Source organism: Physeter macrocephalus, chromosome 5, assembly GCF_002837175.3.
Source record: "Physeter macrocephalus isolate SW-GA chromosome 5, ASM283717v5, whole genome shotgun sequence".
NCBI classification, from domain to species: domain Eukaryota; kingdom Metazoa; phylum Chordata; class Mammalia; order Artiodactyla; family Physeteridae; genus Physeter; species Physeter macrocephalus.
The window spans coordinates 12,666,914-12,686,820 of NC_041218.1; the positions used below are offsets into that span (position 1 = coordinate 12,666,914).

Consider the following 19,907-nt stretch of genomic DNA (forward strand, 5'->3'; position numbering starts at 1 on the left):
TGGGATTTACAGACAATGCTTGAATAACAGTATCAAGCATTGGGGGAGGGAAAGAGGTAACGTTCACCCACTCAGTAAATCTTGCCTAAGCGTTGCCGATGTGGCAAGGGCAAGCGTGCTTCCTGCTCTCCCATCAGTGCCTGACATAATTTCAGACAGTGGTATGTGCTAAGCATAAACGAATCAGAGCTGATAGGATTAAGAGTGGAATGGGTGAAGAAATACTGGACTATGTTTAAAATCCAAGTCTACAAGTTGCTCAAGCCAACATTCTGAGAAGATTCCAGATAGAGCCCTGTCTTACATGTTCCCTAAGAGCCACTGCCCTGTCCTCTCTCATGCCTCTAAATCCCCATACAATGCATGTGCATCTCATTAATAGCATTTATTATAAAGCGTTTCCTATTATAATTATTTCAGGCTATGTCATATTTCTCCTATGTGATTATAAATTCACTTGCAACTGGAATCACATTTCCTATGCTTTATTGTGTCATCTTGAACAAATCATTTCATCTCTCTGTACCTGATTGTTTTCATCTGTAAAGTAGGAAATTTAGGCTAAATGGTGTCTAAAATTCCTTCCTGCCCTGCAGTTTGAATCAAAAAATAAATAGCACAGTCCCTTTTACATAGTTTCTTTTCACTAAATTTTTATTTGTTGAATGAATGCATAAAGTTTGCTGATTTGTGGCCTTAGATCTTATCTTTGGCATATGTGATCGTACAAAGATGAACTATGAGGCCCTTGAACATAGGATGGATGGCATCTAACTTATTTTTGCATTTCTCAAGACTTGCACAGTGCCTCTTCAGCGTGCAGAAGGCACTCAACAAATGTGCATCAAAATAAACATACAGCTAATGAAAGATTCACAATCCCAGCATTTGGAATCCATAGTTTACTCATAAATTTTATTTTTCTCTTGTTAATTTATAATGAGTGTATGAGATAACAACAATAAATAATGATTATCTAAACAGAAAGCTCATACCTCCAGGTATTCCTGAACCACTTGTTCTGGAGTATTTCCCAAGAATACGTGGAAGTCAAGGATGCCCCCAATCGTGCAGTAAGTGATAGCAGGAGCGGGCTGAAGGGTGACCTCTGAAAGGATTAAGACTCGTTAGAATGTCATAGTTGGAAATGTACTCGTCTCTGAAATATGAATACCTGAGTTATCCAACAGGCTCAGTCTCATTTTTAAAGAGATGAAAATCACACATGTTCCTTTTTTTGGTTGATTGCTGAAGTTTATCAAAATATTAAATGAGTAAAACACTAATGAAGAATTGATTTTTTTAAGAAAAAGAAGGACAAATTCTGTTTTAATCTGGTTATATAAAAATACAAATGTCTGGGATTTGTGAGTGATTTAACCTAAAGGAAAAGTTATAAAAAAAAAAACCTTATTAGATGAGCTTAACTACAATTAAAAAATAAAAATAAACTCTTACTAGAGCACCATTCATTAGTCCAGAAGTTGGAGGAAGAAGATTCTGCAGTAGGGAAGGGGTGGGCTATGAGAAACCCTACAAGACACAGCCATGTTGCCTACAGACAGACAGCATGGTTTACATGTTAAAATCTACAGGTATCTTTGGGAGGTGTCTATCAATGGAGCCTATTATCTACAAAATATTATGGGAAACATTGCATCAAAAGAGAACCCTGAAGCAGTTTTCAATGAAAATAGCTTCCAGCATGAACTGGATTCGTAAACAGGTTAACCTACTTTGGGGTTCCAATTTCTACAGAGTATTGTAGGTCCAATATACCTTCTGTTAAACATTGATCTCACTATGAAAATCGTTTTTATAAAAGCAGCATCCCAAGACATATTCCTGCCAAGAGAAAAAGATGTTACCTACCCATAGTGTTACTGTTCATCAGAAAAACCCCGAAAGAGGAACCACTGGTGTCTTCAAGGCACAAGAAGAATGTGTGAGCTCCATACAGATTAATCATGCCCTGACAACAAAAATGAAAGGAAATAATAGTAGTATACGTTGAAAATGTTTGTATTCACCCTAAAACAAAATAAAAAGCCAGGCACAACACGTACTCTGTCAACACGATGTAGTTTAGTATTGTACCAAAAAGGTTTTGAAACAGTAAAATCAACTGGCAAATGGATAGACAAAATACAGTATATCCCCCCAATGGAACACTGTTAGTAAGCCGCGAGGCTTGCAGGATCTTAGTTCCCCGATCAGGGACCTAACCCGTGCCCCCTGCAGTGAAAGCTCCTAACCTCTGGACCGCCAGGGAATTCCCATCAACCTCATAAATGTTACGATAAGTGAAAGAAACAGACACAAAAGATATATTACATGATTCCATTTATGTGAAATGTCCAAAAAGTCAAATCTATTGAGACAGAAAGTAGATTAGCGACTGTCTGGGGCTGGAGTAGGCACTGAGTTTAAGTCTAAAAGGGAATGAGGGATCCTACTGGGGTGCTGAAAATGTTCTGAAACTGGATTATAATGATGGTTGCACAACTCAGTAAATGTGCTAAAAACTATTAAATTGTACACTAAACAGGTAAATGTTATGGTATATAAATTATACTTCCATCGAATTATTTTTTTTTTGGAAAATATTCGCAATGATTTACAACAGGATCCCACATAATGTGTCCCCTGCATCGGCAGGCGGACTCTCAACCACTGCGCCACCAGGGAAGCCCAAAGGCAGAGATTTGCAGAATGGATTTTTTTTTTTTTTTTTTTTTTTTTTTGGCTGTGCTGCGCAGCTTGTGGGATCTTAGTTCCCTGACCAGGGATCAAACCCGGGCCCTCGGCAGTGAGTGCACCAGTCCTAACCACTGGACCACCAGGGAAATTAACTCATATTTAATGCTAGAGTAAATTGAATGTAAATTAGCACAAATACTTTGAAAGAACTTTTTTGCAATATCACCGAAGATAAACACGTACATACCCTATGATCTGGAAATTTCATTCTTATGTATGATTATTTGCCTAGGATATAACTGTATGCTTAATAACAATAAAAGAGCTACAAACCATTTTAGAAACAACAGGAAATTTAAGTTGGTCAATTATATAATTAACGTAATATAGTATAATATAAATATATAAATATAATATAAAATAAATATAATAAATATAAGATAATCATTAGTAATAAAAGAAGCACCAGTTAGAAAACATAATGAATGGGATGACATAGAAACTATGTATATGAAATATCTAGGAAGAAAAACTTCATAATGCATATGTAATAAAATGTATATGAAGAGAAACATAAAACAGTTGAGAAATATGCATGTATATAAAAAAAGAGTTGAAATGGAGAGACTTTCTATGTTTTTAAGATGGGAAGATTTTAAATTATTATGTCATTATTACCTATATTTCACCTAAAATTTAATGCAGTCCTAGTTAATATCCCAATAGGATATTATGGGTTATAGAGGATAGAATATAGAATAAAGAAATACAACCTAAATATGTACACCTTTATGATAAAGTCCTTAAGTCACAACTAAGCAGGGTTCAAATAGTTGATATTCTTGTGGAAGCTACTCAGGTAGACAATCTAGGTTTTTTAGCACATGTTCATTGGAATGGCTTGCCAATAACATGATTTCAGATGACTCCTGTTACAACAAGTCACTTGAGCTCTACAAGTGACTCAGCCATCCGTATATGCTTGATGGCCTCTATTCTCAAGAAATACATAGTCTAGCCCTCAAACATTTAACCTTTCCATGGCTATCCTTGGAATCACACTATGACACATTTAGCAACACTGAGAATTCTCCCTCCACTCTAGACTTTAGACCCCACAGGCTAACACTTTTGTTAGTTTCTCCTCCTCTTCCCTTTACCCCAGGCTGCTTCCCTAACTTCCTTAGTGTTGCTGTTTATTTCATCAGGCAAGAAGGAAAGAACTCCAAACAAATCTGAGGCCCATATCCACTCCATCACCACCTTCTCCCCACTTCACACACTCATTTCTTTTCAATAAAACCCAGCAGACCAACAGCAGGGACCCTTTTTCTCTGACCTCTGTCACCGCCTGGCCAGAGGTGCAGTCTATCCTTTCTGATTCGGGGGTTTCTGGGCACTCTAGAATAAATGAAGTATCTGCACAGAAATTAAAGGACAAAGTTTAAAATTAGTCGTGTAATTACAGTTCCAGGAAGGAAGCAGTTCCAGACTTTCAGCCAATTCTCCAGTCAGTGATCACTAGTAGCTGGTATCTACATTTGAGTAGAATGTTTAACACTTCTCCAAGGGTTAAACACATTTACTTTTCTTTGAGTTTTTTTTTTTTGAAATATAATTCACATGCCATAAAATTCACCTGTTTAAAGTGTACAATTCAATGGCTTTTAGTATTTTACAAAGTTGTGCAGCCAACCACGACCATCTAATTCCAGAACATTTTCATCACCCCAAAAAGAAACACACACCCATTAGTGGTCACTTCCCAGTCCCCTCTTCTCCCAGTGCCTGGTAAACAGGAATCTACTTTCTGTCTCTATGGATTTGCCTATTCTGAACATTTCATATAAACAGAATCATAAAATATGTGGCCTTTTGCATCTGGCTTCTTCCACCTGGCATAATGTTTTCAAGGTTCATCCATGTTGCAGCGTGTATCTACTTTATTCCTTTTCATGGCTGAATCATATTCCATTATATGAATGTAACACTTCTCAAAATCTATTCATCAGTTAATTTACATTTGGGTTGTTTTCACTTATTGACTATTATACAAAATTCTGCTATGAACATTCACATACAAGTTTATGTGTGAACATACGTTTTAAATTCTCTTGATTATATAGCTAGAAGTGGAATTGCTAAGTAATATAGTTAACTTTAACTTTTTGAGGAACTGTCAAATTCTTTTCCAAAGTGGCTGCACTATTTTACATTCCAACCAGCAGTGGATGAGGGTTCCAATTTCTTCACATCCTCAACAACACTTGTTACTGTCTTTTTTTATTATAGACAGTTTAGTTGGTGTGAAGGGTATTTCATTTTGACTTGCATTTCCCAAATAACTGATGATGTTGACTAGTTTTTTATTGGCCATTTGTAGACCTTCCATGAAGAAATGTCTGTTAAATTCTTTGCTCATTTTAGAAATTTGATTATTTTTATTCTAATTTTGAATTGCAAGATTTCTTTATGTATTCTGTATTCCAGACCATTATTAGACATGTCATCTGCAAATATGGTCTCCCATTCAGTGGTTGTCTTTTTGTTTCCTTGATAGTGTCCTTTGAAACACAAAATTTTTTGATTTTTAAGCCCAATTTGCCTATTTTTTTTTGGTTGCTATGTTTTGAGTGTCATATCTAAGAAACTGTTGCCTAATCCAAGTCACAAATATTTATACCTATTTTTTTTTCTTAAAGTTTTACAGTTTTGGCTCTTACATTTTGACCTGTGATCCATTTTGAGCTGTATTTTTCATATCATCTTACAGAGTCATAGTAATGTTCCTAGAAAGTGCCTTAATGTTTACTGTGAAGAGTGGTGAAAACAGATTGAGTAGGTAGGGTTCTGCTCTGGGTACAGTTTCTTTTCACTGCATGCTAACTCTACATTTATAAAGTGAGTTTATCAAGCAAAATAAACCTCATATTCATTTTAAGAATAGATTTTTGTACTGCATATATTATTTTGTTATTTAGAGTATAAAGTGTGCATGAAGGAGAAGACATTCTGTTTGATGTTTCTGTGAGACAAGACTTTCAAAAGTATCTATGAAGAAATCATAGCTATTTAATCAGAATATGGGTTGGAGGTTAATTGTAATTGACATATTTAGGCCAAGTTAATCAGTCCTTAACTCCCCTGTAACTCAATTTCCTTTTCCATAATGTAAAGTGACTGGGCACCATTACTATTCTTTCTTCTTGAAGATTCTATTATTACATGACTCTAGGTTGAAGAACAGGCTTCTGATGAGCCTAATTTTGCATCTTGTTAAAATTGCATCAAATGGGACTTGTGAAACCTCGAATATCACTAGCATTCAAGGTTTAGTTGCAGAAAAAGAACACACCATTTGGAAATTTATTTAAATTAATTGTGGATGTATATTTTGAATAATGCAATGTGGTGGCACGCTGAAGAATGAAGAGATAAAAGGATGTCTTCGGCATCCAGAGGGGACTTCTGTTCCAATCCTTCCAATCCAGCAGCCACAAGCATCTCCCTTACCTGAAGGATTCTCCAACACAAAAAGCAGCAAGAGGATATCTACGGCCAATACAATTAGGATGAAGATAATCAGAAGAGCTTCCGATACACTAAGCTTCCTTGCCATCTAGATGGACACAGATAACAGGATAGAAGTACGCCACAAAACGCCATCAATCCAGAAGAACGGACAGGCATCCTGATCAGAACGTGAACTCCTTTGCAAGATGAGTTATCAGCTTTACTCTTTACGTAATCCAGAGAGTATCTGTTTTCACTCATCACAGTGTCTCCGATTGACTTTAGTCAGTGTATCCAACGCCTGCAGGACTCTTGCCCTTTTTGTCTGCAGAGGGATTGAGTCTAAGGAAAAATCTATCAGACATAAAGAATTGAAGGGAGGAAGGGAGGAATGGAATAGAGCATGGGAGAAAGAGAGACGAGGGGTTGAGATGGGTCACAAAGCACTTTTAGATGCCACTTGGATCTTCACACCCTCCCTGGGCAGAGACAGGAAGGTCCACTCAGGGAGGGGAAAAGTAGCAAAACCTGAATCCAGGTCTTCTAATTCCAATTCCCATGCCATGATGCTGAGGTGTTTAACTGTTTAGAGCTCACTAATCCTTTTAAGAATCTGGCAACAAAAATGAACCTAATCCTGATCTCCAACATAATGCTTCCTTGTATGTTCACAGCACACAAATCCATATAAATTTAGTGGCTCACAGTAGCTCTAAAGATCAGGCCTAGACCCAAGTTTTAAAATATGTGATATTTTGGAGGGTGTGAACTGAACTGGGAATTGAAGAACTTCAATTCTTGTCCTAGTTTTATACTGACTGATGGGTATTCCAACAATTTGGATGTGTGTTTCCTAATCTACAGAATGAGGTTGGAGGTATTCATTTTTCCACTCTAATTATAATTTATATATATATGTATATATATATATATATATACACACATATATATATATGCCTCACAATTCCGTGACAGCCCTGAACTTCAGTGACTCATCACCAGTCCATTCCCATCATCCCCATACATTGGCTATTCCCTGGAATTTATCATCCCCCAGAACTGTTCCACTTCTGAACTTTTAACCTCTACCTCCTGTTTACTGGTCAGATACATAATATATATATATACACATATATACATATAGGTAAATATATATATATATATATTACTGGTCAGAATCTCATGTCTTTTTAACTTCTCATTGTATCATTTCCTTATTCTCTGATCACATTAAAGCTTCTGTTCTCTTTCATTTCCTTTTAATCTCTTAGCCCCTCCTGGCTTTCACCCATAACTGACCTAAGACCTCAATATCTATTATTGCTCTCATCTCCCTTGCTCCCTTATCTGCTATACCGAACCATCCATCCAAATATCTGCCCTCTGGGTTTATGCACTCGGCCCAATGTAAATGCCACTGAGTTTATAATCTCCCAAACATCCTGGGCCTGCAGGCTGACAATCTTGCCAGCTCCTCTCATTTTTCACAGCAGAAATTTCAAACACTGATCCTTCTTTTCAAGCCCCCGCCTCTGTCACCTGCACTCTTATTCCAGCCAATATTATCTCCAACATCACAGACAAGTATTTTGCAGAAACTGTTTCATCCTCCTGCTTCTCAACCCAAGCTTCTCTTATAAAAATTATCCATATTTAGGTAAGTTCTAATTTTTTCCCCTCTCTTCTCAACGAAAGAATTTTCCCTCTTCTTGTCTAAGTATAATCCTACTATCTATTCTCGATAGATAGTAGGCCCCTCTTTTTCTGGCCCCTCTTCAATTTTCTCTGTAGTCTCCTATTTCGTGAAATGTTGACATTCCCTGTATCCGTCCCAGGTCCACAGCTCACTGTCCTTTTGCCATCTCCACCACTCACATGACTTCATATAATATCTGAGGACAATCCAACCTGTATTTCTAGCTCACAGATTTGGATTCATATATTCAGCCGCTTATTAGATAGCTCCCATGGATTTCCCACAGACGTAACCAAATTCAACCTGTTTCAACATGAAATCATCTCTCCCCATAACCCGATCCCAGCTTCTACCAATTGTGCCAGATTGGCTCCTTCTCAAATAATTAATACCTTGAGGAACAGAATCACAATCTCTTCAAAAACCTAGGTATCTTTTTGGACTCTTCTCCTGTTAGTTCTCACAGCCAGCGACAAGTTCAGTCAGATTCTTTACCAATAGCTTCCACATTTGCTCCTTCCTCTCCATTCCTACTGGAAATGCTATAGTCAGGCCATCATTTCTAGCCTGAACTGTCACCACAGCTTCCCCACCGGCCCTCTGCTTCCATTCTTCCTGTTCCCAAGATCCACTGCACATTGCAGCTGGACTGATCTTTCTGCAGCACAAACAAGATCATTTCATTCTCTTATATTCTAGTCTTCGGTGGTTCTCCAGACAGAATATAAACTCCTTAGCTGTGTAACCAAAGGTCGTCATGACACCTCCCATGCCCAGCTGCTCAGCCTCTTCTCCCTCCGGGTTTCAGCCGTACCAAACCAACAATTATGCAGTGACAATCTATAAACTGATAGGGACAAAGAATTTTCCCTCTCTCTTTTTTTTCTAACTTTGCCTTTCCTTTAATTTTCCATTCCCTGTACCCCTGCTCTTCTCAACCCCAGACCAATGCCATGACCATTTCTACAAGCACTTTCATATGTGTATAGCTTCACTTTTCAACTGAGGCTGGCTTTAGGTTAATATTTAATAAGCCAAGAAAAGAAGCACCTTAATTGTGAAACGGGGGTGAGGAGCACAGATCTACAGCCAATTTGCCAACATGGAGTTTAGGATTGGGGTTTGGCATTGAAGTTGGAGCTTAACTATTCTTTCCTATTTGCCTAAATCTATCAGGCGTCTCTCCATTGGCCTAAATTATCCAAAAGTTTACTCTAATCCCCAGAAGATACATTTCATATGATTGTTTCCATAAAATCCCTGGATCAAGGTTGATAAGGCAGATGTCATGATTCACATTTTATAAATGAATGTTAAGGAATTTTGTCTAACCACGGTTAGTCATAGAACTGAGGCAAAAACTGAGAGGCCCTCCTTCTTAAATTGGTACTTGAATATTCTCACTCTCTCCACCATGTCTCCTAGACTCAAGAGCTTAAAGATCTAGAGACTAACTCTCCGATGCTGGAATTTCGGGCAGTGAAAGCAACCTGAGGGACCCACTCTGTATGCTCGCAATATCTGACTAGTTTCTTGTACATGCAGCCCATGACTCACAGTAAACACACTGTCCATCAGTTAGCCTCCTCCTCCAAATACTATTTCTCTCCATGGCGAGACATTTCTCTCCAGCCTCTACAAACCAAAAGTAAGCACCTCTTCCGTAGCTCCTTAATCCTCTTGGGGAAGCAGGTTCAGCACCTGGAACTCCAGCTGTTCAGGACACTCCGGGGACAACCCCGGGCATTTTCCTGCCATTAGAACTATCGTCATCCACGCAGAGGGTAGGAGCGGGGATTACTGAAGGTAGAAAGTCTTCCCTACTTAGAAACCCTCCTTGTCCAAAGCTGCTTTTCTGTGTCAAACAAAATTTTAGCATAATGAAAATCCTGGTTATTATTCAAAAACCTTAAGGACTGGATAACCATCTCCCTCTCTGCCCAAAGAGACAAGTTCACCTTTCTCCCAAACCATGCCACATTCAGCTAGCTGCCAGAAGAAGCCCATCTGTTTATTCTTTCCTTGGTTTCTCTCCTTGGGAAAGAATCACTGCACTTGAGACCCTCCCCCAAACACACACACACACACACAGACCCCTCTCGTCTCCAGTCAGCTCGTGCCTCCATGTATTATCTCATCCTCACTCCTCATCATGGAAAGGGAAGAAGAATCAGGTTCAGGTCCAGAAACACAGTACAGGTTGTCCAGATCACTAAGCAGACGAGACAGAGACATTTACAAGAAGAAAGGGACACTACTTGTTCAAAGAACCGTGCACATGGGGAAAAGTACTCACCTCATAGCCGTGTCTTTTTATGTGCTGTGTCTGTCCTTCGATGGTTCTGGAGGAGCACTGAGCAAAGGTAACTGGGTGGATGTAGTCAGCTTCTGCCAGGATTGATTTATTGCCCTACAAAGTGGGTGGCAATTGGAGGAGAGGAGTGCAGTTTCCAAAAGACCATAAAAGGGCCCTTATTTTCCTAGGGGCATGAGGAAAGCTCCATTTGCTAATAAAAGGGGAAGGTGGGGTTTTGTCTAATAGTTGTGCCTCTTCTGTGTTCCTGTTCATATCTGATTACTTTGCTTGTCACACTGTATCATACTTGCTTGTCTGTCCATGTAGCCTAAAGAGCTCAGGAGCCAGGGTCTTAGCCATTTTCTTCACCTCTATATCTCCTGTGCTCAGTACTCTACCCAATGTCCATTGATGTTTTTAAATACATGGCTCTTTGTTGAATAAGTGAAAGAATGAGTAATGCTTGGTTCATCACACTGTTTCTTTCTCCATTTTTATTTCCCCAAGTTCTCTCGGTATAACTCAGTTTTTCATTAATTCAAATAAGCATCCCCACCAATTATCCTAATAAGAGAAACACCATTAAAATGGAAATTATATTATCTTAAAGTGGGAAGACACCTCTACTGGATATTTGTCATGCTTTCTGACTGCTCAGCATCTTCCCACCTTGAGAATTCCGCCTCTCCAAGGAAGAGGCTAGACATTCTCTTTCACAGTCTTCCTTTTAGCCAAGGTAGAGGCAAGGAGCCTGGGCATGGCCAATGAGATATGCCTGAGATCCAGAAGAAAGTGGAGAGAAGGAGGAAGTGCCACGTGGATTCCAGGATATTGGAGGGGCATCATTTCAGAGGCAGCAGGAACAGGGGACCTAATAGCATCCTACGTTCAGTATTGGGGTGCAGGTTGCCAGACATGCACTAATGGAAGTGGCAACAGAGTATCCCACTGGGTAATCATGTCTGGTCCCTGACCACGTAGCTTACAAGCTTGATGCTCTTCCCCTCCTGGAGCTTCAATAAGTCATTAATATCTTTAAAAAAAATTGTTTCTTCTTAACCTAGCTAAAGTAGGGTTTTTTTAATTGAAATATAATTTGCATACCATGACATTCATCCTTTTAAAGTGTACAGTTCAGTGGTTTTTAGTATATTCACAAAGTTGTGCAATCATCACCACTATCTAATTCCAGAACATTTGCCATCCCAAAAAGAAGCATGTGCTTCCCTCTCCTGTGTTCCTGCAACCACTAATCTACTCTCTGTTTTGATGGATTTGCCTATTCTGCATATTTCACGTAAGTGGAATCATACAGTACGTGGCCATTTGTGTCTGGCTTCTTTCACTTAGCGTAATGTTTTCAAAGTTTATTCATGCTGTTGCAGGTATCAGGTACCTGCAGGTATCAGTCTATTATTTCTTTTTATGGCTGGATGATATCAATTGTATTGATATATCACATTTTGTTTATCCACTCATCAGTTGATGGTATATTTGGGTTGGTTACACTTTTTAGCTATTATGAGCAATGTTGCTATGAAAATGTATGTACAAGTTTTTGTGTGGACATATATTTTCAATTCTCTTGGGGATATACTTAGGAGTGGAATTTCTGAGTCATATGGTAACTCTAGCTTTAACTTTTTGAAGAACTGCAGAACTGTTTTCCAAAGCAGTGGCAACATTTTACCTTTCCATCAGCAATATATGAGGGTACACAGTATTTGCAGGATGTTGCATATTCTATATATAGCAATATATGAGGGTATGCCATCTTCTGATGGCATCTAAGTAATATAGTACCCACAGTAGTCCACGTTTGCTTCAAATGCTCAGTGCATGACAGGTATACATATACACACACACACACACACACACACGCACAGAAACTTCGTTTCTGCCTCTATAAACTCCTAGAATGACATAGACACCATATCTTTTGCTTTAGTACAAGACAGCCTTTGTTAAAAGGGAAAATGCACCTGGATCTCATTTCAAATTGGGACAATATGTTGGCAAAAGATCAAGAAAGGAGATTTACTGTTACACAAATCTTTCTATTCTTTGTGTGATAGTTTACTTTTAACTCCCCACACCCTGTGTGCACTTGTGACATCATTCACATTAAATGCTAACTGACAATCCCAGCTATAATCTGTTTCCTAAAGTGCAGAAAACAGCTAGTTTCACCATCCCTTCTTGCTAACCAGCAGCTGGAAGATATTAGGTCACATGCTTGTGTTGACCAATGAAAAAGTAACAGACATTCTGAAGGGAAGAGACAAGCTTGTGAGCCAGTATCTTCCCATTTTTCATTAGTAAGAAGGAAGAGTGAAGCTAGCTATTGGCAGAACATTGTAAATCAACTATACGTCGATTAAAAAAATAAAGTGTAAAAAAATTGTAGGTATCTCAAAATATTGTTTATGCTGCTCATCACACTGACGTTATGACATTAGATCCACTTGCTAGATCTTGTTATTTAATGTGATAATTTTTAAAAACACCTCATGTATTACTATATTAAAATTTTTAATATTTGCACAACTGTATTTTAATATAATAGGATTCCTTTACAATAGTATGCATTTTACTTTATGCATTTAAGAACATCATTCTTAGGAGGGGTTCCATAGATGCCACTAGACTGTCAATAGGGCCCTTGACACTACAAATGTAAAGCCTTTCATGCTTCACTCAGAGACTTGGCAATCAGGATTCTCTAGTCAGAAATCTTCTCCTTGAGCATTTTGTAGCAACCAGAGTCAACTTCTAGCAGTATGTCCTTGATGATAACATAAAATATTTCTCATATCTCAAGTAAATAATTCTTTCCTCCTGGTAGCCTTCCTGGGTTTATCAAAGGATAGGTGACAAGTTTCCCATCTTTCTGATCAAGGGATTCCTGTGGTTGTTTTTCCATGTTTCACTAGTTGCCTAGTTAGTGCAGGCTCTCATCCAAAAGCCTCTTATTTTGATAATTAGAATACTAAACTAATTTACCTATATTATTTTTATGTAGCCTTATGGAGGCATTGACACATGAGTAAACAAGTAGAATCTGGCTTCCTGGTATAAGAAAGAAAGAGAGAAAGGAAGGAAGGAAGGAAGGAAGGGAGGAAAAAGGGAGGGGGGATAAATTAGGAGTATGGGATTAACAGATACACACTACTATATATAAAATAGATAATCAACAAGGATTTACTGTATAACACAGGAAACAATATTCAATATCTTATAATAACCTATAATGGAAAGTAATCTGAAAAAATTATATATATACACATATATATATAACTGAATCACTTCGCTGTATACCTGAAACTAACACAAAATTGTAAATCAACTATACTTCAATAAAAAAAGGGAAAGATAGAAAAAGACGTAGGAAAGTAAACATTCATCTCTAATACACTCATTTTCAAGTAATACTAAAAGTAAATATCCCTGTTGAACATTAGTATATAATTTCTTTATCCCAAAATCTAACCACCTAGTGTTTTAACCAATAGTGTTGCAAATTCTGTTTTTGCCAGAGTTATGTTACCAAGTATAGTAACTTCTATGATGATTAAAAAAAACAAAACATCCAAGCACACCCTCCCACAAACCTAAATCTAAGAAAAACCCATGCCAGAGGCATAAGGAAAAGGGTGAATAACCATAAATCTGATCGTTTCTTTGGTGGATTAGCCTGCAGGAACTCTGATGCCGAAGAGAACAAGACCAATTCACAAGGGTTTGCTGAATAAAAAGAAGTTTTAATGCCGAAGTGAGATTACCCACAATCAAATTACCACAAAATTCAAAATCTTTTGTAAATCTGCTGGCCTATTTTTAGTTGGCACATGAGTTGCATGCATTTGTGTAAACTGTGGTTATACACATTAGGCACAGAGTAGAGAAATAAGATTTACATATTTCAAAGCACACCACAGCAAAAATAAGTTATTTTTTACATTAAATTCCTTCCTTCAATTTTGCCGGCTTAAATCTCACCCCAGTCCTATTCCCATAGGCTAAGGATTTCCCCTAGCCCCTCCTCTTGTTCTCAAATGAGCTAGCTCTTCCTTTCTCCTTCCCATGAGCCTACTATTCCTAATATTTGTATGTTATCTTCTTACCTGTCATGGTCACTTTTATCCTCATCATCTGTTCTCTCTCATCTTTCCTGCTTAACTTCCCTGCGTTTGCCTTTTCTTCCCCTTATATCATGCTCTCAGCAAATTATCCCATCTCCCTATAACGACCTGGCAGATGTTCTTTCTGGATACTTTTTTGAGGAGTTAGTTAGCTCTAGGATCCGAACTATCCTGGAAAGCTGTAGTTTGTATATTTAGCAAGAGTGGGCCCATCCCCTAATCACACACACACATACACACACACATGCTTCATCATGGACCCAGTGCGTCTTCAGTATATATATGCTTAGCCATAAGTACCATACTAATCACAGAGAGACATCAAGGTAACCCACAGTTTTCCACACCTCCCTACTGCCTATAGCAACAGGGCTAAAACACAGACAGAACATAAAACAAAACCAAGAAAATATTTTAGCTGTACTGGGCATGAACTGATTGGCAACACACAATAATTTTATGAGCGTGAGGTATAAGTAGGTTCAAAGCCATTCGTAGTTAGGATCTTGCTCTAAAAATTCAGAGTGCTCTCCATGTCAATGAAGTGAAATTATGTAAGCTGAGGTTTCTGCTGGTCACATCAATGTTTAACACCTGTTGGGAACCAAAGAAAAAGCATTGGGCATCTGGTGATTGAAGTTTCCTGCAGTCAAACAAATCAGATACAAGCCAGTGGTCCATATACACTTTCACAAGTCGTTGCCTAGCTTCCAGACTGCCCCCAGATTTTCAGGTGAGAAGGGTGTTTCTTAATCCCTTAGAGTACAAAACTCATTCAGTGTGTAGGGAAAAGACGACAAGACCCTAAATAATGAAATACACAACCACTGCAGAGAAACAACTGTGCAAACTGGAGAAAATGTCCTCGGAGCCCTCCTTTCATTTCCTGCTTCTCCTCTTCCCTTATGGCACCTTGATGATTGCCCAGTAAGAGCCCGATATGTCAGTGATTTTTTCTAGGCAAATACTTTCCATAAAGTTTCACCGCGTGTGCAGTAGTTAGCTTGTCTGTCAGCAACAAAATTGGGCAAAGTCCTTTATAAGCTCTTGGTTGAGTTGGGGAAGTTGGTTGACCAGAAAACCACAAAAATGAGGAAACAAATAAAAAATACAAACTGAAGGAAAACTTTCAATTCAGGCTTTGTAATCAGGAAGGATTATGAAAAAAGAAAGTTCTGAAAAAAGCAAGAAGTAAGCACACAAGGAAAGAGCCCATTTACCATGAGGCTAGGTGTTGGAACCACAACACTGCATTAAATCCAAGGTGCAGATTTTTCACATATTTAACGTTCATGAAATCAGAATGTGTCTTACAATCAACAGGCTTGGAATTACTGTGAACAAGTAGCCCTCCTGACAACCGTTTGTACACGTGTGAACTTCATTGCTACTACTGGTGTTACGAATGGATGGACTGTAAACCACTTAAGAATTATTTTAGAAAGGAATATGAATCTTGGCTGACAGTAAAATCAAAAAAATGCTACGATGAAAACTTGTATCAAGGATCTTAGTGGCTCTGGTGTAAATTGCATAGACAGCAGTGAAAGAATTTTTATGAAATGATGTATCACCAACACCTTTGATAGTTCAGAGGAAATATCTTAACCAATTCGGGCCACATATTTTTCTTCTAAATAATAATAAATCAAATAAAATAATTTAAAATATTTACCTAGAAATTTAAATAATAAAAGAAAAAGTTAAATGATATAAAACGGTTAAGATATTTCTAATATTTCTTCACATTCAGAGTTTTCCTCTCCTAAATTACCTTGATGCAGATTTATCAATGTCCATGTATCTCCACCCAACATTTTCCTCTGTAGTATCATAGTAAAATGATAAAAATCTTTGGTTAAAGAAATTTTGTAAAGCTTTCTATATTTTTAAAATAGAAGTTTTAAGTGATAGGAAAGCACAGAATCATACTTTTGTAAGACTCTTTCTTTCTTTGTGGCACGGGAAATAAAGGAGCAAATTTTAACTGATGGTGTCTTATAATTGATGAAATATGGTAGTTCAAGCTGTTTGAGAAGTAGATCTCTGAGGCAAACACAAAGTTTTACATAGGTTTGCAGACAAGAAGACATACATGACAAGTAAGGATCCAGACCATCAATTCCAAATGATGATAAAGCCTGAATTTTCCCTTCATCTCCGTGCTGTCCACTCTGACACACGGAACAGAGAGGGATTCGGGAAGGGCTTTGCAGGAGAGGGTATCATCTGGAAGGGAAGCAAGAAGGAACTGCCCTAGGTAGCTCAGGGTTGGGAAATACCATTTGGACTTTTCACTGGTCACAAACCTGTGTTGTAGAGTTGTAGGAGAAGGTGGGTGTTATAACCACGCCGTTCACAGAGATGCTGACACTGGAAACGGAGACACTGCCCACTCCCCAGATCTCAATGTAGCCCAGTTTCAAAGGGTTTGTATCGCTGATGTATTTGTTGAAAACTACATGACTGTGCATCGTATTCTGTCAATTGGAGATAAAAGAAACCAGAGGGGGAAAAAATAGCAAAATTTGTTCAAATTTTTCACAACCTCTTTTCAGGCACAAATGTAGACCATGAAGTAAGATAACTTAAGAGCCCCCCCTCTCTTGTGACCTTGGATAGTGAGACCGTGATTTTAGTATTCTATCTCCTATTGCCAACTACCATCCAAATTTGCATTGGTTAAGCACTAGCAGGGTCTCTAGAATCACCCCAACTCTAAGAAGACAAAGAATCTCAGCTATCAGGAACCTTATATTCCACATGTGGAGAAGTCACAAAATATGCTGACCATTCCAAGGCGACATAGGAACAAGGGCGGGAAAACATTGAAACAGCCTGTCCATCTGTGCTTGGTGAATTGGAATAAGCTACTGATGAAATATGAATGGGCTTAACCACAGAAAACTTCCAGGCAGCATATTATATCTCTATCTGAAGTCTAGAGGATGGGGAAGTTGCAAATTAGTAAGATGAACAGTGAAGGAATTCTAGGTGGATTTATGTCATGATTCCCAGCATCTTAGTAAGCTAGTAGAACTCTATATCCTCCCTTCACAGCCCCAGTCACACTCACCTGGCTGACAGAAAAGTGGGCCAGGTAGTAGAGTCCTTTCCCATAGGTATCTGCAAACAAAGAACAAAGTAAGCATGATCTGGAATATGCTCTAGAATTCTAATTGCTTACCTGGTCACCTTGGTTGAGAAAGCAGGGATGATTTTTGTTTGGGTTTTTTATCTTATTTTTCTTCTTTACAGAGTTCCGTTTTGGGAGATTTAGTCAGACTCTGGCTCCAACCTCAGTTTACACAAAATGTTTGAAATGAGTGTATACAGATGCCTCTGTCTAACACCACACTTAGTCCATTTCTTGTGGTCTGTGATTCCCAACATCTTGGGAGTCACCTCAGAATCTCCAGATCCCTTCTGCTAGAGACACACATATCTGCACACACGTGCACGTACACCACATCACAAACACCAAGACTGCTGTATAATTAATCAGTTTATCTTGAGAGGTCTTAGGCAATTTTTTAAATGCCATCTCCAGAGAATAGACTTCTTTGTCCTTTATCCTTAATTTATGCCGCAGGTCCAGGGAGAATATCCTTAAAGGTGGACCAGCCAGAGCTTTGTTCCAGGTACTCCCGCCCCACACCCTACCTCGGTGGCTTTCTCACTCTTCCCCATACACTTGCCTCTTTCTAAGTTGCTGGTCACTCGGTCAGAAGGCATTGGCTATCCTCTAGAGCTGTGCTGTCTGAGATAGTAGCCACTAGCCAAACGTAGCTATTTAAATTTAAATTAATTACAATCAAATAAAAGTTAAACTCCAGTTGCTCAGATGCACTTGTCATGTTTCAAGTGCTCAATAGCCACATATGCCTACTTGCTAGCATATTGGACAACACAGATATAGAACATTTCCATCACTGCAGAAAGTTCTATTGGATATCACTGGGCCTAGAAATTACTAATGGTACTTGAGACATCCTCCTGAGAGGTTACTAATTCCTGTAAACTCCTAATGGAAAATTCCCCCCAATAAATAGCACAGCTGATAGAGGCATTGCCTCTCTTACTGGGACATGTAATTAGGGAATGTGCCCTTGAACATAAACCAGATATGGAAGTATGGCTCAGCTGGCTACAAAGAAACTCCCCCTACGGCTCCTACACTGATGTTTTCCACAGTGGATTAGGATAGCTGGATAACGGTGAGAGATTCAGAGTTAAGCTTCATATGCATGAGGCACAAGGATCATGTATTATACACTTAAAAGTAACAAATGGCTATATTTAAAAGTGCACCATTGTCTTAACACAGAAAAGGAAACAGCAGCCCTATAAGATATCCAGGAACCCAGCCAATGGTATTGACATGAATGAATCCGAGGTGGCCCTTACTCACCAATGCTTTGCCCATCATCCCAGAAGAGCCAACCTTCAGCAGTCCCCTCATCATCCAAGGCAACCTTGAAGCCTGTGAATTTCTGACGGCTGTAGTGATGGAGGAAAGAGACATTGGGTAAAAACAAAGCCACAGCCACAAACCAAGCGTTCTCATAAAAACATAAAGGAAGTGCTTCATGATATAAAGACTGGGTACTGGGATTCCGGAGACTTGGGATCTAGTTCTAGTTCTGTCTCCATAAGCTCTACGACTTCATGTCAGGAATGAATGAATGAATCAAAGGGAATTTTCCTTTAAGGCTGTGTAAGCTCATAGGAGCTCTACAATCTCTACAAAAAGCTACAAGCAAACTCACTGGCTTCCTTCCTTTCTCCACTGTGAGGAAAAGCGTAGTGCTTCAGTCTTTCTTCTTTCATGACCTAATGTCCACATGTACAGTGAGTTCTGTTTACAGATGTCCTAAGTTCTTCAGTTTTCAACAGAACTTTTGCAATAAAATGAGTAGGGCTCCAAGAATTTTAGTCTGACATCAGACATACATGGATTTTAGTCCCTGCTCAACTCCTTACTAACTGTGTGACTCTAAGTTAATCACTTAGCCTCCTGAAGCCTCTCTTTGCTAATCTGAAAAATGGGGATGATAACAGTACTTACACCATAGGGCTTATCTTTCCTTTTGTTAGGAAAAATAGATAATCTCCAAATAGAAATCTCCGTATTAGTACAGTTCTAGGCACAGAGCAAGCATTCACCTGCTGTCAGCTATTATCAATTATTATATAGGTCTAGAATACATAGGCTATATATTAGGTCTAGAATTTTAAAATCTTGCATGTAAGGGATCTCAGCCTCAGTTGCCATATGGCTTTACACAATTTTTCAGCAGTAATTTTCTTAGCAAAGAGTCGATTATGATCCAGTCTTTTAAAACTAGCATGAACCATGGGTGCTCCTGTTTGACTTCCACCTAAATTTCACTAATGAGACCTAATATCACACCCACTTAGATCTAAAATAGCTGTTAATTAAGAACTGTTCAGAGTACAGAATCCAAAAAAGGCTAAAATACAAACAAGTAAGCAAGCAAGCAAACAAAACTGTTTAGTAAAAGCGCTCCGGGGCCTGAGGGTGCGGTTTACAGATTGG

The 19,907-nt window shown here is 38.5% G+C and overlaps 1 protein-coding gene across 1 annotated transcript in view; it reads right to left on the reverse strand.

Moving 5' to 3' along the window:
- Nucleotides 1–13,977: 13,977 nt before the first annotated feature.
- MGAM (maltase-glucoamylase) overlaps nt 13,978–19,907 on the reverse strand; it is a 145,471-nt gene continuing 139,541 nt past the window's right edge. Inside the window, exons 46-49 of the mRNA XM_007103334.4 lie at nt 18,759–18,847; nt 17,424–17,473; nt 16,657–16,827; nt 13,978–14,941 (exon numbers count right to left, since the gene is read on the reverse strand). Of these exons, the coding sequence (XP_007103396.3) occupies nt 14,867–14,941; nt 16,657–16,827; nt 17,424–17,473; nt 18,759–18,847 (385 nt within the window). The 3' untranslated portion in view covers nt 13,978–14,866. The remainder of the gene's footprint in view (nt 14,942–16,656; nt 16,828–17,423; nt 17,474–18,758; nt 18,848–19,907) is intronic.